This window comes from Haliotis rubra, unplaced genomic scaffold (genome assembly GCF_003918875.1).
Source record: "Haliotis rubra isolate DU_JTF1 unplaced genomic scaffold, ASM391887v1 Scf34, whole genome shotgun sequence".
Lineage (NCBI taxonomy): Eukaryota > Metazoa > Mollusca > Gastropoda > Lepetellida > Haliotidae > Haliotis > Haliotis rubra.
This window is the reverse complement of record NW_025767013.1, coordinates 3,090,641-3,114,293: the sequence shown is the minus strand read 5'-3', so window position 1 is coordinate 3,114,293 and position 23,653 is coordinate 3,090,641. Positions and strand designations below refer to the sequence as shown.

Sequence of the window (23,653 nt, the reverse complement as noted above, 5' to 3'; positions counted from 1 at the left end):
CTTAGTAAGCTCAGATAATAAAAGGCAGTATATAGAGGATATTATATTCGTGCCCATGTCATACTATGTTTACGACACGAGTGCCTAAATGTTGATATTTAGGCACGAGTGTCGTAAACATAGTATGATATGGGCACGAATATAATATTCTGTTTGTTACCGAAGTCGTCAAATTGAGGAAAATAACCCAAATCTACTTTCAAACAAAGGCAGAACAGAAGAAACGTGACGTCATAGCCTTGTTCATGACATCACATCACCATAACAAAGTAATATTTTGCCCTAGGGCATCGTATGAAAAATATGAACCCCCGATATGTTCGCCCTCGTAGGTAATAAATTGACATTATACATCTGCTGAAAATGATGTGAAGAGTGTTTATTCGACAAGTGTACCTAAACATTTTTGACTCAGACTGCTTCAGTGTTCTTCCTATTTGCAAATATTATCCCCACATGTATTCATCATGTGAAACCATTTATGGTATGTGTCTGATGTGATGTCCATGGAAGCTGCTTATCCCTTCAGTCATTTTGAAACCCCTGGCTCTTCTGTTGAACAGGTCATCGGTCTACCGTGGTGGATGCTCTTGTGACAGAATCCCAGCCATTCAGTCGAGCGTGAGTATAGTCTTCAGGCTCCTGTCTCAAAATGGGGCTCATTTTAGACTGTATTAAGCATATCCAGCCTTATCTTTAGTAGTTTTCATCTGGTGATGTCCCTCCTCATTCATTAACTTTGGCACATGTCTCATATATCTGGCTGTGTCATTCTGCACAGTAAACTATAGTTATAACAAACTCGAAGGACCACAGATTTTAGTTTGTTATGAATTCTTAATTCAAATTTTGGCTAAAACATACCGAAGTGGTCGCAGCACCCATAAATCAGTTCTTATTGTCCCCTGCCAGAACGGGGGACTATGTACGTACGTCCAGTTTCTTGTTAACGCGATATCACATGAACTGTTCTACCCAATGTCTTCAAATTTGGTGACAGCCTACATTGGGGGATTGCCCCGACACCAGTCGATTTTGGTGACCTTGACCTTATTTTCAAGGTCACCACGAGACATTGTCCACTTTTGAAACTCTTGTTAACGGGATATCTCATGAACTGTTGTACCCAATGTTTTCAAATTTGGTGACAGCCTACTTTGGGGATTACGCAGACACCAGTTGATTTGGGTAACCTTGACCTTATCTTCAAGGTCACCATGACACTTTGACCATTTTGAAACTCTTGTTAACGCGATATCTCATAAAACATTGCACCCAATGTCTTCAATTATGTCGACAGCCTACATTGGGTGTTTATGCAGACACCAGTCATTTCAGGCATCTTGTATGTGACCAAAAAATATAAAGAAGTAAATGTGTTATAAATATTCCATTCTTTAGCGGCGGGGGACATAGCCATATCAGTGGCAAACACTTGTTTGTCAATGCATTTTAAGCATGTTCAATATAAATGTAGTGTACTGTATTTCATTAGGCCAAGTTGTGACATTTAGTGACTTCCATATTAACCCTTTTCTGGACACATCTAATGGTGTTGTCCCTCCTAGGTGCAGCTCGTGTTGACACATCTTCTGGTATTGTGTTACAGACAAATGCACCAGATCATCTCCAGTATTCAATGCAATGATGTCCTTTCACCAATCAAGCTGATCATGAACAACAGACGGCGACATCGGCAGAAGAAACACCAGTTCCGGAGTCTGTACCGAGAGATTCTGTTTTTGGCGTTTATTGCATGTGGCAGAGAGAATATTGATCATGGTGAGTAGAAATAAGAATATAGATGCATGTATTGACATAAATTATCTCCAATTTCTCGACTAATTATCTTGCAGTTTATTACCCGTGAAGGGCCAGGTAGAATATTGATCTTCAGTAACCCATGCTTGTCGTAAGAGGTGACTAACGGGATCGGGTGGTCAGACTCACTGGCTTGATTGAGACATGTCATCGGTTCCCAAGTGCGCAGATCGATACTCATGCTGTTGATCACTGGATTGTCTGGTCCAGACTCGATTATTTACAGACTGCCGCCATATGGCTGGAATATTGCTGCGGCGTGCGGCGTAAAATTAAACTCGCTCACACACTCACTCTTGCAGTTTATCTTTTGAGATTTTCATCTTTTCATAACAGAAAACTAACTGAAAGTGTTCTACAAAGTGTTATTGCGATTTTTAAACATTCTTAGATTCTTAGGGTCAAGGGCACCATCAAAAGAAATCATTCTAACATTGGGGTAGAATTGTATCTGAATAATCTGATAACTAACATTTTAACATGGACCATTTTAAGGTTATTTCCATCATCAGTGTTAATAAAGGGGTACTGGCTCATTGCCTTGATGGGACATGTTTCAGAATGGTTATCATAGTGATGAAACATGGACAGTCCCAATAGCAGTCTCAAGCAATAGGTTTCCTTGTATCGTATGATATTATGTGTTGTTTACCAGATTAGTTAGACAAAACAGCTTTAAGATTACTCATGATCAAGCATGTGAATCCCAACTTTCTATTTAATTTTTAAATGCACAATGTCACCACATTTCTCTAAAATACATAATGCATTTCTCTCAATAATACTAACTATTAGCCCTCAGGGAAGCTACCATATAATTTATTCCCCAAAAAATTAAGTATTTTGATTAAAATATTAAATTTAAAAGTTTGAATGAATTAATGCAACTTTGCATTAAATCGACTCTCGAGTCCTCTACCGGCCGAACATTATTTCAAGCGAACCCCATAGAGTTATGTCCCTTGGAGTGCTCTTTATGAATATCCTACACACAACTTGTGATTGAAACCAGTTCAGCAAACAAAGACAACACCACATGCGACAGTTTTCGATGTAGGGATCAATTGTTTACATTCCATATATGGCAAGTGTTATGTGTTCGGAAGCTGTTTGCCTCGAAGTTTCAATTAACGATTTCAGGCAAGTCGTAAGGGATGATAAGTTTTTTATTGCATCAATAGGAAGCTAAAGTGAGTGCAAGTGGGTTTTTTCATGTTGCAAATAAAATTGGTTTAATATTAAATTCTTTCTTTTCAGATGCATTTGATCGTGAGTTTTCCTTGGCATTTGACAAGTTGAACCCGGCAGATGTTCGGAGGCTTCAAAATGATGACAAACCTCGAGGCGAGGGAGTCATCTGGTGCCGAAAGGTCTTCGGGGAGCTTGAGGTGTGATATTGCTCTTGCTTCAACAGAGAATCCAATCAGTTACTACATAAACAGAGGAAGTGGAATATTGCCAATACGTTACAATACAGGAGTATGGAATAATAGTGATATGACACATGTGTAATATTACAGAGATAACACTTCTAAAGCAATAGTACCGTGCAGTGAATTCTAGAGGATTCTGTCGCGGAAGTGTGGAACATTTCTCCAACTTTAGAATATACGAGAACTGTTGGTCTCATATTTTTTACTGTGACACTCGAGGGCTGAACAGCCACAGTGACTTGTGTCACAGCATGTTCAACTTGGCTGTGTTATTCTTGTACTATTTCTCACAATTTGTTTCCTGGAAACAATGCACGACTTACATAGATTTGTTATTCTTCATCATTCCATCGGTTTATAATGAATGGTTTTTCTGTGGGATTTAACTTGATCACAGTTGAGTTATTTGTTTGACTTTTTTCTCTGTGTATTTCATGGTGGGCTCCTCCATGGGTGGGTTTCATGCCAACGAGTCACTTTCTTGACATTTAACTTCTTTACCAGTGTCAGCTTTGCTGGACTTTCGTTTCATGATTGTAAAAGTAAATCCTTTTATGAAACCTAAAACCTTTGGTTTTCAAGGTTTGTAAGTTTTTATTGACAGATTTCTTATTTTGTGTTTAGTTTTTGATGATCCTGGTGTATGTGTGGCTCCTGTAGATAAGACTGACTTCAAGATCAGAGCGGTTCTCAGCTCTACCTATGTATGATGTCGTAAGCTAGGATGCTTTACAACAAGTCCCTAACAGTATTTGTATCCTCCTCCCATCCCGTAATAATTGTACATTTTAGTCTACTGTTTCCTACAAAATGAAAGAGGTAAGGTTGCTCCCATGTCATGGCAATGTTTGATATCTAAGCCAAGATTTTGAACTTAGTGTATGTTGGGTCAAGATATATGAAGATAATGTTATATTCTGGAGTGTACTTGAAGGAAATGGAGAAAGATAACATAGTATGCTTACATCGCTGTTTTGGAAGTGGGGACAAAAACGGAACCCTGCATAATTTAGTAGCCTTTATTTTGCTTTGATCTCATAGTCAAGGCTTCTTATCAATATCTGGGAGCTATGTGCCTAGATGCTATTCCCATGGCATACGGGATGGACATGTCATGCCATCAGTTTATGTACCGAGAACTGGTTAAGATTTTCAGCAGGTACAGTTTGGGATATAGGATTAACTGAAGTATGTTTTATCATTTACCCATAGGCAAATCAACCATCATTGTAGTATTCTGCATAGATTCATTTGTGTTTGATTTTGGAAAGGCACCTTCACTGTGTGTATACTATGTGAAAGTTGTCTCTTGGCTATTAGCTAAAGGGATTGTGAGATCATCAGCTCCTGAGGTGAAATGTGGAAACACTTTTCCTTAACCTATATAGATTCATCTTTAGGATATCATCCTTCTGAACCAGTTCATTTGTCATAATCTTTTCATGAAAGAAACTGAAAAGATAAAGCTGCTTTCCTTGATGTTTGGAAAGTGAAACAGTTCATTGGGTAAAAAGGAGCGTGGATGCTGCAATTTGCTGTGCAGAAATCTATGATCCTGGGTTCGATTCCCTGTTCTCCCTGATTTTAGTTCCAGGTTTGTCGGCACTGTTCCTCTGCCTGTTTGTGTTACCAAAGTGGTTCACGTCTTAGACCTGCATCACTTTGGGCTTTCCTACCCACATACAGATGACACGCTGACATGTTACTGGAGTACTGACTAGGGCAAGAAGTTAGACTTGCTTCAATATTAGATTATTGTGATGTGAGTCTCTGCTGTGTGATATATTACACCACATTGATTCTGACTTGGTTATAAGAAAATAATATTAAGTAGTTGTTATTCCCTGGTTGTTCCAGTTAGAATAATCAATGCATACAGTGTACTGTGAACCTAGTAAACTATCCTGACTTACTGATAGAGAATATGTAAAGATATGATCCTTACAAAATGATCATCACTTCTATGGTTTTACACCAGTCCTCATCTTATCTCAAAGTACTGATGGGGCGGTGGGGTAGCCTAGTGGTTAAAGCGTTGGCTCGTCACGCCTAAGACCCGGGTTTGATTCCCACATGGGCACAATATGTGAAGCCCATTTCTGGTGTACCCCGCGTGATATTGCTTGAATATTGCTAAAAGGGGCTTAAAATCATACTCACTCACTCACTCAAAGTACTGATAACTTGACCTCTACTGAATAGATCCAGGTGCTGTTGTACAAAGCAACCCTAGCTCTATGACAGTTGTAAGTCTATCTTAATGTGTGGCAGTTACAATCACCTTGAGTGGCACCTAGAAGTGTCCAAGGTTTCAGTATTTAATGATACTATGCAGTGGAGCATCTGGGTTGGAGTTTATGGGGGACAACACCCTACCACCTCCCCCTTTGAACATTACATTCTAACCTGAATATATTATCCTCTTTAACAGAAGAAAAAACATGGACTCATGAGTTTCCTCAACCATCCTGCTCTAATGGGGTGGGTGGGGTACACACCTGTAAGTTAAGTGTTCAGTCACATGCTTAGAGTGTCCCTAACTCACCTCTTATGTAGTCTTAACTGAACAGTCAGGTAGACATGAGGTAATTGCCATGAGAGATTAACTATAGTGAAATCAAGAGTGTTCTTTACCTTTTTTTTCTTCAGTTATATACATGTGTAGCTTTGTCTCTGATCTTTTACACACTGATGCGCTCTCGATTGAGCTGTAGGCAAATGATACTACTTCCCCCATGTGTCAATCTTGATGAATTCCTTCAACAAAGTAGACAAACGTTGATGGCTAACAACTTCTTCAAGTTGTTATTGCCTCTGTGGTGCTTGTTGGTTCCTGTGGAGCTGTGTGTGATCTCAACATGGTCACACCATCACACCAAGGTCGGGCGGACCATATCTCCTAAGGATAAATACTGTCACAGCCATTGTTGATTGTTACATATTGTTGATTGTATCCATTGTTAATCTCCATGTAGTCAAGTTCAGTCTTATGTTGAAAGCTTTCCGCCCTATACATAGTGCTCACAAGGTTTGAGTGTGTACATACTTGCAGTTGGTCACTTGTAGTCCTTGCTGAGTAATTGAAGAACAGTATTATGTACAGATGTAAATATCCTGGGAATGATATAGATATTCGTATTGGAGTATGTAAAACCATCAATTGATGGGAGGGTAAATATGTATGATATGTGAGTCTACAGGTACTTCAGAGAAATTCTGAAAACCTTGTCCCATAATTTTCTTTTATGTGAAACATGTTTTGGTTTTTATGTGGATGTTTTTTTGGATGGCCTTGCCTGAGTTTGAAACAGACTTTGTCCAATTCCACTCAGTAAGCCTTGCTTTGCAAATACTGTGATGTTACAGTGAGATACGATATTTACATGATCCTTTCATGGGATTAGGCCCTGCTTCACAAAGCCATTTTAGTCTCCATGAAAGTGTAGTAGCTTCTAGTTCTCTCAAATCCATGCAAATATTAATTTCCTTTTGAAGTTAAACCCTCGTTTCATGAGATGTTCATCAATCGATCTCAACACTCAGTTGTGTAAACTCCTCAGTTTTAAAATGACGATGGCTTTGTTGAAATGGTTTGGGTGTGGACTAACATTAGGGAACTGATTTAGCATCTAGTGAGAAGTCTGCAAAGACATTGGGCTAACCTGTTCAGCCTCCTAGAGACCAAATTTTGAATAAAGCTACATTGCTAAGATTTCAGTTATTCATTTGAAATCCTTTTTAACTAAAGATGACTAAGTTTAGCCTTATGCTTCACAATACTTCATTAACATGGAATAACTAGATATCAAACTGTTTTGGGGTGATTCAATATTGACACTCTCTCTGACCGTAACTGAGGATGACATGATCTAGCTGCAAATACCCGAAGACTTAGGAGTCAAGGTGGATTATTGTACAGCAAAGCAACCACTTAAGCATCATTTCAAGCAGGTGCAATGTCATAAAAGATGTGTGGAATCATTCATTTTATCTTTGTATATTTACTTGAGTCATTATGGTGGAGATCTTTCTGAGAAGTTTCAGAGTATCACCAGGACCCCGTTCCATGAAGTGATCATAGCGCTACGACAGTCGTAAGTCTTATGTTTAGTATGGGAGTTACGATGTCCTTCATGCTGTGATCACTTTGTGAAACAAGGACTAAATCTTGGTATCTTGCATGGTGTCTTCAGTGTATTACTTGAAAACCTGATGGTGGCAAGAAGTGGTTGGGTGTTCAGATGGCTGACTGTGATGTAGGTACCAACAATGGTTGTGTATATTTAAATGATATAACTTGTTGTACATTTTATGTGAAGTAGGATAACCGCTAGAATTGTACAGATTTCTCCAGTCCTTGTCTTACTCTGTGTTCTGTCCTCTTGTGGAGTAGCAGGAACACTAACTGGGTCTCAAACCGGAACTAGTCCAGTCTGTTGACAGCTAAATCAAGGATGGGAATCAAGTTTTTGTGTTCGTCTGTTTTCTGTCTTTGAAAGAATTCATTGTCTGTCTATTTCGTGCTGTGAGTAACAATTCATCCTTTGTAATGACATTGAACTTTGATTTCTTTGAAACTGGTGTTAAAATTGTATTAAGTGCTGACAGTTCACTGCAGATCACACAATAGTTTTGTACTTCACAGTTTCACTTTTAAATATACTAGATGCTTATTTTGCCAAGTTGGTCCATCTACAGGAACAAATACTGCATCCTTGAAATTCTGAAATGATCCACTTGTTAATATTACACAACCTAAAAACTGAGTTGATATTTAATTATTTGACCGCATATTAACATATGTCCTGAAACAAATGTTTTCACTATAAGAGATATTGAGTGAAATATTTTTGTAGTATATTAAACATGTTGAGATTATGAGCCAGCGGTGGTGGTTGCGATGCTTGTGCAAGTTAGTACAGAAAAGATGCTCAATCCTATAGGAAACTAGTCCTTACGTCTTTAAAAAACATGGCAATACAGTTTTAATGTATGTGTATGATCATGTGTAGCTATAATGAAATTAACAGTCCAGTGTTTACCAACATGTCTGTGTATTACTTGGAACATCCATGTATGTGATTGCCAGATAATTATGTCAATTGATTGAATAAAACACTTTGAATTGATCATACGAGGATTCCATTGTTAATAGATTAAATACAAAATTTCTTTGAATATATAAACTTTCAGGACAAAGAGGGTGTGTGTGCGCGCGCATGCACCCCTCTTCTCTCTCTCTCTCTCTCTCTCTCTCTCTCTCTCTCTCTCTCTCTCTCTCTCTCTCTCTCTCTCTCTCTCTCTCTCTCTCTCTCTCTCTCTCTCTCTCTCTCTCTCTCTCTCTCTCTCTCTCTCTCTCTCTCTCTCACACACACACACACACACACACACACACACACACACACACACACACACCTGGATCCGCCTATGTTGTATATCTGTTTGTGACGGTCTTTACCCCAGGCATTGAATTGCTTGGATGAAATGGGGAGGATTTGTGCATAATCACTGCATGGTGTTTAAATCAAGACCAGTGTTTAACTGAGGAAATACTTCCTGGCCTCTTTCTTCCTGTGTCAACGTCTGTAACACCTTTATAGAAGGTTGTGCATGGTTGACCTTATCAACACCAAGGCTTCTATATTCTTGGTAAAAGTGAGGAAAGCATTGGGGACGTGGTGAACTAAAAAAGCAACTGAGAGCAGCCATGGCTGCCTTGTATAATGTCCATGGGCTGTCATCTGACTGCCCTGACCAAATGGTGTGTCAGTCAGCTTACATTATTGAACACTGTCTATTGCAGGCAATATCTTGCTCCTAATCGATAAGTTTACATATGTGCATGAAAATGACACTGGTAAACATTTTGTTAAAACAACAACATAGATACTCCAAAAATGGCAAACTACACTAAGCATCTATGCCAAGTAAAATCAGATGTAAAACATGGGTAATTACTTGACAGGAACCAGTGAAGATCTCCGTTTTCTGCTGCTACCTTTCAACCTATGTATGCAGTGGCTTCACAAGAGCGAGTGAGTGACTTTAGTTTTATGCCAGCAATATCACGGCAGGGAACTCGAGTAATGGGCTTCACACATTGTACCCATGTGGGGAATAGAACGTGGGTCTTTGACCGCTTTAACCATTACACCCCATGGGGGTTGCATGTGCATGGCTGTGTTCAGTTGACAGTCACCATCATGTGGCAATAAATATGACTTATGATTATGATTGAGTGGGAACATTTACATATGTGTTCTGCCATTTTGACAGTTGCGGTAACAAAAAAAATCAAAAGTAGTTCCTTCAGAGCTGCTTGCCTCATGTCTGCAGTGTTCAGTGTACTGTGAGACTGACCTATACTGCAGCACAGAAGCATTTACACAATATTTGCTGTTCATATACATGTTGGAAGTAGTATTGATGAGTTGCAGTTAAATTGTTCAGATGACGTTTCTCGATGAAAATTTTGTGATTATTAAACGAAATCTGGCAGGATGGCAAAAGCTGCCGTAAAATCATTCAAGGCTACAAACGCTATTAACCGAGTGCGTTTCCGTATCATTAATTTAATCATTTTATCAGGAATACAAATTGTATTATGCGAGCCTTTTATCTTTCCCGGCAATACCCGACAGAACCTGGTTTGACGCTGTACAGTCGTGCTCCGTTTATCCGAACCTCAGGTATCCGGAAAACTTGCCTTCCGAGTATGCTATGTCTAATGTTACTAAACATTGTATACACTGTATACTAAACATTGAAATGGCGCTTTTCCTGGCCAACACCCATATATATGCACGACTAAATGTGTGTTTATACAGTTAAACTAAGGCTGATGATGTTAATTGATGTTTTCACAATAGATCAGGTTGACATATGTCACCGTATCCCATTAGCGTAGATCGCTCATCACTGGATTGTCGAATCCAGAGGCTATTATTTACAGACCGCCGTCATAGATACTCATCATACTGTGTCTGAAAATCGTTGTACGTTGAACTGTGGACCTCCACCATATACCATAGTCTACAGTCTGGACTAGCACAAAAAACGATACATACGATCATGCACCTGACTATTAAAGTAAGATATTCTCTAACGCGCCGTTACTCCCCATTTCCCCCTCGCTACTGACACGTTATCATAAAACTACAGATTCCAGTCACTCCCAGTTCATCGTAGTAAACCCATACTTGTAGTAAGAGGCGACTTACGGGATCGGGTGGTCAGGCTCGCTGACTTGACTGACACATGTCATCCTATCTCAATCGCGTAGATCGATGCTCATGCTGTTTGATCACTGGGTTGTCTGGTCGAAACTAGATTATTTACAGACCGCCGCCACATAGCAAGAAAATATTGCTGAGTGCGGCGTAAAACTAAACACACTCACTCCTCATAGTAAAACTACATAAAATATACCCAATACATTGGAACACAGCTTCTTAGGTTCATATGACCGGGGCGCTTCACGCGACCAGCACGACATTAACTTACCTTACCTTTAATTTAGTTACTCTTGCTTATGAAATAACGAACATAACCACTGAAGATCAACATTTTATATCATTTTAGTATACATATATACCCTATATACAGCGAAAATTAGTAAACTCAATTTCATAACTTTCGAATAACTTCTATCTCTATACATTTTATATCATACCTTTATGTATCAGCAGAACCCATATAATAGGCACTCTGATATCAGATAGAAAACGGACTTCCACTTGATTATGCACAACTACACCAACAACAAAACCAAAAAACTGACATCAATATTGGATTAAATTTTGCGCAATTGATTTAATTAAATAGACCACGAATGGATAAGGTGTGTGTTTTGTTTGTGGTATTCAAATTATGAATTTTAGCAAGTAATGTCCCTTTATCAAGGGGAGTAACTCTATGGTGGATTCTATTTACCAACAAATGGCACAAGACAGTAACGTAAGTTTGTTTGAAAATTTGACCACCATTTTGCCTGACAGTAATGTGGTTAACTAGTTAAACAGCACGTGCCAATTTATTAAGTGATATCAACATAGACGATACCATTAGACGCACATTTGTGTAATCTTAGGGCGGTTAATAAATTCACATGCGGACCAAGGGTCGGATTCCTGAGCAGCGAAGGACAGTGACATATATTAAATACCAGCTCCATATATGGGGACAGTACTATTTCTGAAACACCGCACACATATAAAGGTGACCCGTTCTCAGCAATTTCGATAAAATACTTTGTTTGTAATCTAGTCACAAATTACGCGAGAGTACTGAGTATAGACTAACAACAAGTCTCTGAAATGAACATATTTTACTGAAAAAAAGTTCAAAGTAAAAAAATATATATAATGAAAAGGAGCCCTGAGACTTTCTTCATTTGAAGCTGAGGAAATCTAGACTTGCCACATTTTCTAGACTTGCGTGGGCTTTCTTGGATATATTTGCTTCAGGGTCTGTACGAGAGACTATACTGAGTAGTACGATCTGAGTTATTGCTTCAATTCTATAAACAGTCGAAACTGTCAGATGTCACTCGTCAAGAGGGTAGAAGTGCTTATATTCCTTCTGTCTCATGAAAGCAACAGACAATCTCCTCACCTTGTGTACAGTATGGTTTGTATCACAACTGTGGAACATTCATTTTTTGAAATTATAAGGAAGTATTCAATTATGAAAAACAAAAATATGCATCAGTTAGAGAACTCCATGAACAGTTTCTGTATAGCCTACGCAATGATTTTGTTATTTTCCATGTAAAAAAGCTTTGAAGTTCTGAGAACATGGTGATGCCATCTTCTAAGTCTGTGATTTTGTCAAGGAGGACAAAGTTCCTTCTTTTAGACACTTGGGCACCTGCTTAAGTTGGAAAATATAATTGAGCTAATGCTGATCTTAAATACTAGGAACCATGCCTGTGATTAACACAAATGTTAAACAAATATTGCATCGTATTTTTCAGGTGTGAAAATGGAGCCCCTGTTTCCTGTTGATGAGAATTTGTACTACAATGTCTCTCTTGTGTTTGTCCTGTATCAGTGTAGTTTCCACAATGCAACATCAAGGATAGATGTTGAGGACCCAGATGTGATTCAAGTTGTGGATGAGGAAGATGAGGATGTGTTTGAAACAGCAGCATCAGAATCATCACTATGGGGAAAAATCCAGGGTTTCTTTAAAAGCCCGCAGGATGAGACAGCTCGTTTAGAGAAGCATGCTATTGTCATTGAGGATGAATGTGTTAAAGTTATCAGTTTCAGTCAAGAACAATCATTCAGTGCAAATGTATTGCTGAACTGGACATGTGTTGTTTTGGCAACCTGTGTCTTTGCCATGTTAATATGGTTCCTTTCTTATTGCATAATAAAATGGATGTATAGAGGCAGGGAAAAACAAGACCAGTCATTATCCAGAGAGGAAGTAGCTGCTGAGGTAACTGAAGATTTCCAGTTTTCACAGTATGGTGTGATGGATGTTCTACAACCTGATGTTGGGCTTCCACCACCAACAGATGTAAAACCTGCTCCAAGTAAATGTGCCATGGCATTAACCATTATAAAAACTGCATCTAATAATGACAGCATAAGAGTAAATACAACAGATACAAAATATTTCCTAACATCTACAGTCGACAAGTTTCTCTGTGAACTGGATAAAGCATTGGGTATCTCATCCGAATCCTTTCCAAACCAGCCAACAAGTATGACTCCTAATATGGCTTCCAGTGCATCATCTGGTACCATCAGTAACCTGGTATCTCCAAGACTTGGTCGTCGCAGTACCTGGCGAAGACCAAGACAAGTCTCACCCTCACTGCCTCTTGGAGATCTGAGTCTGATTGGAAATGACCAGCCTGCAAAGGATAAACATGCTTGGCATGAAGTTGAAAGAATGAATACAAGGCTTGGTTGGTCATCCATGAAAACTGATGACATTGATTTTGGAAACGTTGAAAACAGAAATTTAAGAGATGTTCTCACTTTTCACATAAGGAACTGCCCAGTAAGCACTGAACAATGGTTTGGTGCCTCTTTGATTGTTAATTACACATTGTTGATGCTAGAAAAAGAACTTCAGAAGGCTTCAGCTAGTTCAAGTGTTAGGTTTGTTGAATTCAAAGGTATAGGGAGTGTTGCCAAAGGTCTGAAAATATCTAAAGCTAATCAGTTTGACACAGCTATGATCATCCAGCCTTCAGAGTGTGTGCTTCACAATGTGTTATACCACAATGTGTCTGAAGATATTCCATCAGGGAAAGTGTTGTTGTCTGTGAAGGATATGAAACAGGAGAAGAAGCAGAAGCAATACACAAAGAGGGCATCTGTGTCAGACTCCATTGGAATCTACCTACTGCCGAAAGAAATTCTGTCTCTGTGTAAGGAGTTGGTGGACCAAGCCATTAAGAGGTTGATGAACAGCAACAAGAGTCTTCTTGACAGACTTCCTTTCTCAATCCGTATTGCAGCTGAGGGTGATTTGCAGCTAATACTTGATACAAGAATGCTTCATGGCCTTGGTCTTGGAATACCAGAGATTTGCATCAGATTGTGTCCTGCCATTCCTTTGATCAACTCGAGTGTGTCACTGCTGCCAACAGTGTATGCAGTTACCCCTTGGGTTGTCAAACAGCAGGCAAGAAGACCATCAAGCAGTTCCATGAGGGTTTTCCGGGACAGGGTTGAAAGTCTTGATCCTGATCTGATGTGGAACTTGTGTTTCTGTGATCTGGAGTCTTCTTATCTGGCTGCAATGGACCAGAAGCTGCAGCTTGCAGGCATCACAGGATGTCACAAGATCTGTCTTAGAATCATGAAAGCTTTGTTCACTAGCGGCTACAAGACATCACTTCTCAGTCGGGGAGAGATCCAATCGTATCAGCTGGAAACCATTTTGTCCTTTCTCCTTCTAGAGAGTGCACCACATAACTGGACAATGGAGAAACTGGCTGATAGGGTCTCGGACTGTGTGCACTTTCTTAGGTCTGCTTTACAGAGTATGTGGCTGCCAAGTTTCTTCGTCCACAACCCCCATCTGGAGAAGCAGATGCCTGCCCTGAAGCTGTACCCTCTGTTGACTGGTGGCAGGCAGGACAACCTCCTGGCCAACATGAAGCAGGAGACTGTGGCCAAGGTGCTCGACTTCATAGAACAGAGGCTAGAGGAAGTCGGCCTTCAGAGTTGCATAAAGGATGAGTACTTGTCAGAGATGTGGGAGTACGAGTTTTTCATTTTTGGATAAGATCTGTTCATCTTGATATTGAACATCTTGAATTTAATCATCCAGTTGCACAGTTTTCAATGTTTTGATCATGAATAGAGTATCGATAAGAATATTTTTGGCTTATTTGTACTTGTCAAGATGTTTACTTGACAAAATTGACTTGCTTCTACTGTCATGGATGTGATAAGATAAATATGAATATTTAATCGACAGTCTAAGTGCATACCGGTACATCACACTGAAGGATGATACATATGCATGTAAGTTGTCATCCTTCGCTTTTTGGCCTGATTATTAATTTTAAACATTGCCAATTGAAAGTTTTAATCTCTTTAGTTACAGTCGGTTTTATTATCGTGTTTGTTAGATTGATGAATATCTGTCATGCCAAAAATTGAACAAATTATTCAGATAATTAAGTTATTTGTCATGTTTATTGTGTTATGTGTACACATTGTCCATCAAAAATTATGTCTGCAATCAGTTTGTTTATGTTCTTAAGGATGGTGAATATTTCCACCGAAGAATGTTGTTGATACCAATGTAATTTGAACAATTTCTTCAGATATTAGTATAGTTTGTTATTATGATTATGTGTTACGTATACATTCTAGATAATTACATAGGTTAGATCATTCTACATAATTTCCATAATGTTTCCACATTATAGTTAGCAAAAGTTATCCCCCTTGGAATTAGAAATGTTCTGAATATTTATGTCTCCAAGCAGGAATGATCTGACAAATAGAAAAAACTTTAGAACATACTTAGTAAAAATGATGTTTCACTTGACTATCTAGCCCATTTATTCACCAGAAAATAGGTCATTAATTTAATTTAATTTTAAGCTGATATTTCAAATATAATCATGATAATAACAAATTCTGATAATTACAATCTTTCCAGTGTTTGTCCAAATTTCAAAGCGTTACTATGGTTAATGCAGGAAGTGTTTTGTTTTAGGTGTGGTGTAATGATGCATAGTTAGATGTGTCTTTGTTTCATAAAAAAATGTTTTCTAGCAGGTTTCAGAATGTTTGTGTCAGCCTAAAGAAGAAATAATTGTTGTAAAACGCTGGTTTGTGATGCTTGTGGGTCTGTGCCAAATTGTTTTTGCAAAGGTCTTACTTCTTCCAGCTGTATCAAAGCAAACAAAGGTCTGTTGAGAACATGTCACAGATGTTTTCTGTTGTTGTAATATTGAAAACTATTATGCGAGAATGTTTTTGTTATTTATTATGTGATTGTCCTATCCAAGTGTAGCATAATGTAACTGAATGTATTTTTTACTTTACCTTCATAATGCTTTTTAATCCTGTTGATATGTCTGTGATTTTTGTATATATTCAGAAATGTTTGAATTCCAGTGTTTTTTTGCTTTAATATACACAGGTGCTTGTTCAGAGGGATTACCAAAGTTTCTATTGTAGATCTGGTGCTTCCATTCTTTGTTATATATCTAACATTGCATTTTTATTGCATCCTATTTATCTTATCAATTACTAAAATGTGTTAAATGTCACTACAATTATGTTACTTCTTTTATCTTTTTCATGTTTTTGTTTCTATCAGTGGCTGTGTTTTCACTGTGGGCACATGTGACTGAGTCTCTGGTGCAGCAATTCGCTGTGTAGAGTTGCATCCCTTAGGCAGTCAGGAGTCTGTGAGCTTGGTTTGAATTGTGTGTCTAGGTTTGGCAGCACCATGTTATGGGTTTCAGTGAAGTGCAGATAATCAAGGGCAGGCCTTACTTCAGGCAGTTTAAACCAAACTCATTAAATCACTGTTATTTCTCTGCATGATAAGTTACCCAAAACGTTCTTACAATTCACGACCTAAGCTAACTTTAAATACATACAAAATGTGAAGGAATGCTTCATTTTGCTGAAATTCTTTAATGAGTGAGTCAGCGAGTTTAGTTTTTGGTGGCACTAAGCTATATTCCAGCTGTATGGCTGCAATCTGTGAATAATCGAGTCTGGACCAGACAACCAGTGATTAACAGCATGAGCATAGATCTACACAATTGGGATAGGGTGTGTCAACCTAGTCACCCGATCCTGTTAGTTGCCTCTTACATCAAGCACCTCCTCTATTGAGGGGCACAGTTGCATCCCCAAAGCCTGTCAGAATCACATGATGTTTTCTACATACCCAAACTCACCAAGCTGGTAATTGTCAAAGACCTGTATCAGTTATATTCTGTGGATAGTATAGGTTTGAGCACAGTGAGATAACCCATTAAAAAAGGTCTTACTCATGTCACAACTAATAGCTTACTCAAGTTGTATGTAGCCCACGTTCCTTCAAGTTGTTCAAAGGAACAGGAATAAACTGTTGAATTTACAAACAAACATACCATGTTTCTTTTATTTTCAATAGGCATGTTGGTTAATGCTGATAACATTAGTTTGTTGTTTAATAATTGACATCATGAGCTTCGATCTTCACAATCAGGAGGGCGGTGGGGTAGCCTAGTGGTTAAAGCGTTGGCTCGTCACACCGAAGACCCGGGTTCGAATCCCCACATGGGTACAATGTGTGAAGCCCATATCTGGTGTTTATGTTTATTATAAACAAAATATCTGTCCTGAGCTGCTTGATTGTCATGTGATACGGAAGGTACATCAGAAGATCACATCAGGTCACTCCCGTGAAGGCCTGTGTTGGCATTGGTCTTTTGTATGTCCTGCTTTGTTGCCTGAGGAGATGCTCAGCAATATGCCAGCAACATAAGGGTTGTCTGTAAATAATCGGGTCTGGACCAGACAGTTCAGTGACTGATATCATGTGCATTAATCAGCGCAGGTGGGATACGATGACATTCATCACATGTCAGCTGTTATCACATTATTATACTCTTCATAGACAGAACAAACTTTGTCATATTCTACTTTAATGACATACCTGAAAAGGAAGTGAAGATAACCCAATCTCACATCATATAGCTCAGGTAACTTCGCCAATCACCACCAACTCACTATTGTCTTACAAACATGAAACATTGCCGCGAATAGTTACAAAGTTCCTAATGGGGCGTAATGCAATATTCACTCATTCATTCTGACACATAGAACAAAGTAAGTAAGGTCTCCAGCGGTTACCATGCATGGCTGGCCACGTTGACGAATAGGGAAGAAATATGCACACAATGTTTTGGCTACCCTAGGTAGCGTAGACTGTACGATTTGGCTTCTTTCAGGCCCCCAAATCGAAATAACCCACTTCGGCCTAACTGGGCGTTCAGTGGGATGCGTAATACGATATCCAGAAAAGCATGTTTACTCGTAAAATCGGGCAAAACTTAGAGAAATACCGAATAGCTGCTGAAAACAACAGGTCAGACTATAGATGGCAATTAGGTCGCTCAGCCAGGTATGACGACGGACCGTCGACTCACCTGGCATGAAATGCACGTGCTGCCTACAGGCACAAGGGGTCATCTCAAATATATTTTGTGCTTTTTCATGTGTGTTGACCATGTCTCATCTATTGATTAACATCTAACGTGTCTTTCTTTCATATAGTTTCATATAGTTTATGTTGAGATATGTAAAAGAGTATGAATACCGATAACCATAGAAACGCATCGTAGTACATGTATATAGGTGGCATGACCACCCGAAGATCGACAGGACTGGATATTATTTGTAAATTGTTATGACGTGCCGTGTACCTCCCCAGTATAATTGCCCTAAAGGATTATCTTATCTTAGCTGATATCTCTATCCCCAAGCCCGACCCCATGTTTTGCTTTTGAGACGACCCTCCTATCTGTTTCTTTTTATAGTGACAGTGAGACTGCATGGTAGCTACATCCTTAATAGTTTCGGCATAAAGTTATTACTTTTTACGACAGCTATCGTTTATAATGAATCTACGTCTAATTTCAAATTGGGCATTTAAAAAGTGTCCTTTGTAATACAATATCGTAGCACACTAACTTGCATAAAGCCATGGTCTGTTCCAAATAAGTCTTTTTGGACTTAGAAAAAACCCGCATTGCTCATTTCTGCACTAATTTCCCATCAGTAAAGTCCCTTTTCTCCGTTTCCTATCTCTCTACCACTGAGACTGTAGAACTTAGATTAACAGATATTTCACACTTTCACATATCAACTACATCAACTGTAGAGATAAATGAGAAAACACAGTTTTTTTCTATTTCCGACAGTACTTCAGTAACATAATTGTTGTGACCCAGGATTCCAACCATCGATCATAGGATTCTGGCGTGGCCAAGGGACGCAACTCGTCAGATCTCTTGCAGCGCCTAACATGACTTGGCCATTCGTGGCCCTCTGTATCTTTTGACCAAGCCAGTTGGTCTCTTCGAATGTTTTTCTTGCGATCTTAACCATGACTAGTTGTTGAAGCGTTGGCTCATCACGTTTCATGCCCGGGTTCGATTCCCACACAGTGAGACTGTGTAGATTCCATCGTATTCTGGCTGTAAATTAGTGAAAACATAGGTGTACTTCAACCTACTTCTCACTGTTAGCTATTATGACCTATTCAAGTATGTTAAAGGTCCATCCCCATAGGTGATCCTCAGTTCTTCGTCTTTATAAGCCTCCCAGCTCACTTGTTATGTTGAAATGTCCACTGCTGTGACGTGCTGTTTTCGACACATGGTGACATGATGGGGAAGCCATTAAACACATCCAAACACAAACCGCTTGCCTCTTCATTCAGCCATTTTGTCTGAAACAATGACCGTAAATATATTACGTCCACCAGTCTCGTTAACCCAACAGTTTAATATGTATTGAAAGCAGAGGAATGAAAATTATATGATTGAATCACTGAAACCAGGCGTTTCCGAAGAGGGTGAGCATAGCCTGCCCTACCAAAATCATGTGAGCTAACTAACGGGATCGGATGTTCGGGCTCGCTGACTTGGTTGACACATGTCATCGTATCCCAATTGCGTAGATAGAAGCTCATGCTGTTGATCACTGGATTGTCTGGCCCAGACTCGATTATTTACAGACCGTTGCCATATAGCTGGAATATTGCTGAATGCGGCGTAAAACTAAACTCACTCATGTGAGCTAAGGGATACATAACTCTAGTGAGTGAGTGAGTGAGTTTGATTTTACGCCGCTTTTAGCAATATTCCAGCAATATCACGGCGGGGGACACCAGAAATGGGCTTCAAACATTTTACCCATTTGGGGAATCGAACCCGGGCCTTCGGCGTGACGAGCCAACGCTTTACCCACTAGGCTACCCCACCGCCCCACATAACTCAGCCCAGCCACTGTATGGACACGACATTCAACTATTGACAAGCGAACATTGTGTAATGAACATGACTTTGTTATCCACAGGCGATTATAGCTTAAGTGAGTGAGTATGGTTTTACGCCCAATTTAGCCATATTCCAGCAATATCACGGCGTGGGACACCAGAAATGGGCTTGACACTTTGTACCCATGTGGGAATGGAACCTGGGCCGACGAGTGAACGCTTTAACCACTAGGCTACCCTTATATGTGTCAGAAGTTGACTGGAGAAATTCTGGGCAAGCTTTGCTGGTGAATATACTTGCGATAAAAACATCATCACTACTCTTTCGTTTTTATTACCTGATTGTAAATTAAACTTGAAGCCAATAAATGAAAAAGACGTGATTGTGAAAGAAAAACTAACCTTGCGATGAATCGTCCATGTGCTGTGTTGGTTGTAACACTCTTTAAGTAAGGGCCTATGTTTAGCGTTGATAGTGCCAATGGTAACACACAACACGGTTGTTCTCAGACGTCCGTCACGCATCAGAGAGAAACCCTTTGGAAACATAACAATGTATCAACTACTCAGTTTTTCAGCTTTTGATACTGACATTCATATATAGTAGTTTACTTTAATATACACAAAGAAATTAGTTAAGCATCCCCTGACATATCTCACGATTGAATGAGCCCCCATCTTATCTGGGACCTGATTGGTCGTCGTGTGCAACAAATGGACCCTCCTGTCCAGAACTTGGCCTAAATGGAAGCTGTATGTTTTGCACGAGGAATGGCGTAGACTGCCCCTTCGAAGGATCGGGAGGTTGACAGGGGGTATGAGAAGGAGGGTGCTGGCTGTCATACAGTCACATGGAGGTTACACTCGGTATTCACCTTGAATTGTGTAAGACACGCAAAATGACATTTTGATTGTTCACATTCACCAATAAATTCAACATTAAACATTCCAGGGCCATACATGTAGACATGTTTTGTTTTGGGTTTTTTTATGAGTCTGGACCAGACAGTCCAGTGATCTAGAACCAATGACATGTGTCAACCAACCCAGCGAGCCTGACCACCCAATCCTGTTAGTCGCCTCTTACGACACGCATGGGTTACTGAAGGTTCATTCTAACCCGGACCTTCACGGGTACCAATAGAGTACATTATAGACCAAATACATAGATATAACGAATAAACAGATCAAACAGATCATAACGAACTACGGTTGTAACGAACTAAAATAATGGTCGCCTTGAGTTTGCCATAACCCTATTTAACTACATTTGACATATTAGAATTAATACTGTGTATCATGAAAAACAAAAACCATTCCCATCAAACGGTGAGTAGTGTATCTGTCAGTGGAGATTTACCTGTATATTGAGTTCATCCTTACACTGCTGTCAGGTGAGATTTACCTGTATATTGAGGTCATCCTTACACTGCTGTCAAGTGAGATTTACCTGTGTATTGAGGTCATCCTTACACTGCTGTCAGGTGAGATTTACCTGTATATTGAGGTCATCCTTACACTGCTGTCAATTGAGATTTACCTGTGTATTGAGGTCTTCCTTACACTGCTGTCAGGTGAGATTTGCCTGTATATTTAGATCATCCTTACACTGCTGTCAGGTGAGATTTACCTGTATATTGACGTCTTCCTTACACTGATGTCGGGGGAGATTTACCTGTATATTGAGGTCATCCTTACACTGCTGTCAGGTGAGATTTACCTGTAAATTGAGGTCATCCTTACACTGCTGTCAAGTGAGATTTACCTGTGTATTGAGGTCATCCTTACACTGCTGTCAGGTGAGATTTTACCTGTATATTGAGGTCATCCTTACACTGCTGTCAGGTGAGATTTACCTGTGTATTGAGGTCATCCTTACACTGCTGTCAGGTGAGATTTACCTGTATATTGAGGTCATCCTTACACTGCTGTCAGGTGAGATTTACCTGTGTATTGAGGTCATCCTTACACTGCTGTCAGGTGAGATTTACCTGTGTATTGAGGTCATCCTTACACTGCTGTCAGGTGAGTTTACCTGTGTATTGAGGTCTTCCTTACACTGCTGTCAGGTGAGATTTACCTGTGTATTGAGGTCATCCTTACACTGCTGTCAGGTGAGATTTACCTGTATTGAGGTCATCCTTACACTGCTGTCAGGTGAGATTTACCTGTGTCCTTCCTTACACTGCTGTCAGGTGAGATTTACCTGTGTATTGAGGTCTTCCTTACACTGCTGTCAGGTGAGATTTACCTGTAAATTGAGGTCTTCCTTACACTGCTGTCAGGTGAGATTTACCTGTGTATTGAGGTCATCCTTACACTGCTGTCAGGTGAGATTTACCTGTATATTGAGGTCATCCTTACACTGCTGTCAGGTGAGATTTACCTGTATATTGAGGTCATCCTTACTGCTGTCAGGTGTCACACTGGGTGAGATTTACCTGCTGTCAGTGAGATTTGAGGTCTTCCTTACACTGCTGTCAGGTGAGATTTACCTGTATATTGAGGTCATCCTTACACTGCTGTCAGGTGAGATTTACCTGTGTATTGAGGTCATCCTTACACTGCTGTCAGGTGAGATTTACCTGTAAATTGAGGTCATCCTTACACTGCTGTCAGGTGAGATTTACCTGTATTAGGTCACACTGCCTTACACTGCTGTCATCCTTACACTGCTGTCAGGTGTGATTTACCTGTAAATTGAGGTCATCCTTACACTGCTGTCAGGTGAGATTTACCTGTAAATTGAGGTCATCCTTACACTGTTCCATAAACACCCTTCCAGGATAGAGGCCTTTATGATTATCGAGGCACGTCATGGACTGGTCGTTCTTCAGCTGAATGAATAGTAAATTTATCATCAATAATATAATTGTCACCAAAGTACAGTTAAGCATACCAATCACTGTTAAAATACCCACTTGCTTCAATTCAAATGAGGATTACCTATACAAAACATAGCTCTCACAGAATTAGAACAGTGAAACACAGTGACTGTATTAAAGATTTAACTAAAGCGTTCGTTAGTCTTTGCACAGGTTTAGTGACGCAGGGGCTACACGCGGGCAATTTTTCGAACGCCTGGTTTCATTACTATTTGATATGTACTTATGATATAGTTGGACTTGGCCTCTGATGATTATGGAAACTTTTTGTAGATTATATTTATATAAAGCACGGATAAAGTAGGCGCCAAAGTGCACCCTGTGTTTATTATCACAATAAGTCACGATATGGTAGCATGTTATTCACAAATGTCCCTGAACTAATAAACTACTCCAATATAAGTAATACACTACTAAAATATAGGTAATATGCTTCTGAAAAATAGGTAATATACGTCTCAGATTTAAGTTATATACTACTAAAATGAAGGCAATATACGTCTCTGATGTAAGTAATATACTACTAAAATATAGGTAACTATACGTCTCTATAAGACATGAGTAATATACGTCAAAATATAGGTAATATACATGTCTCTGATATAGGTAATATACTAAAATATACTCTGATATAGGTAATATACGTCAAATTTAGGTTAAAATACTACTAATATTACAAGTTTGTACGACTTAAATATAGGTAATAATGTATTACTCAAATACAAGTAATATTATATATTTTTAAAAGAATTTAGAAAACACCGTATTATTTCATACTGATATAGTTAGTCTGTCATGACATAGGTGGTCTCTGACTTCTTTTGAGTGGTATATTTGGGAAGGTATGTTGCTATGGTGTTACTGACCGTTCCCCATGCCCGGACATCCTCGTCATACACCAACAGTTCCGGCCATACGTGCTTCAGGTACCAGGAGAAGTCCCGACACTGGAGCCGCTCCTTCAGGGCCAGGCGGGAGGAGAGATCCCCGGCGTCTAGGGTCTGGAACAACAAGCTGCGGTGGACTTGT

At 39.4% G+C, this 23,653-nt stretch overlaps 3 protein-coding genes across 3 annotated transcripts in view; 2 read left to right on the top strand and 1 right to left on the bottom strand.

Moving 5' to 3' along the window:
• LOC124284602 (C-myc promoter-binding protein-like) overlaps positions 1–4,760 on the top strand; it is an 86,594-nt gene extending 81,834 nt beyond the window's left edge. The window contains 3 exon segments of the mRNA XM_046720707.1: positions 564–621; positions 1,610–1,782; positions 3,079–4,760. Of these exon segments, the coding sequence (XP_046576663.1) occupies positions 564–621; positions 1,610–1,782; positions 3,079–3,215 (368 nt within the window). The 3' untranslated portion in view covers positions 3,216–4,760.
• Positions 4,761–11,150: 6,390 nt separating this feature from the next.
• On the top strand, positions 11,151–16,840 carry LOC124284603. The gene is made up of 2 exons (XM_046720708.1): positions 11,151–11,210; positions 12,229–16,840. The coding sequence occupies exon 2, from the start codon at positions 12,237–12,239 to the stop codon at positions 14,502–14,504; it is 2,268 nt and encodes a 755-aa protein (XP_046576664.1). The 5' UTR covers positions 11,151–11,210; positions 12,229–12,236; the 3' UTR covers positions 14,505–16,840.
• A 1,734-nt stretch (positions 16,841–18,574) lies between these two features.
• The window catches only part of LOC124284598 (polypeptide N-acetylgalactosaminyltransferase 13-like), a 12,282-nt gene continuing 7,203 nt past the window's right edge, over positions 18,575–23,653 (bottom strand). The window contains exons 7-10 of the mRNA XM_046720704.1: positions 23,491–23,625; positions 22,478–22,576; positions 20,142–20,276; positions 18,575–19,190 (exon numbers count right to left, since the gene is read on the bottom strand). Coding sequence (XP_046576660.1) covers positions 19,068–19,190; positions 20,142–20,276; positions 22,478–22,576; positions 23,491–23,625 — 492 coding nt within the window. The 3' untranslated portion in view covers positions 18,575–19,067. The remainder of the gene's footprint in view (positions 19,191–20,141; positions 20,277–22,477; positions 22,577–23,490; positions 23,626–23,653) is intronic.

Coding starts and splice junctions, on each gene's coding strand:
- LOC124284603 (XM_046720708.1), top strand. CDS start 12,237: ATGGAGCCCCTGTTTCCTGTTGATGAGAATTTGTACTACAATGTCTCT.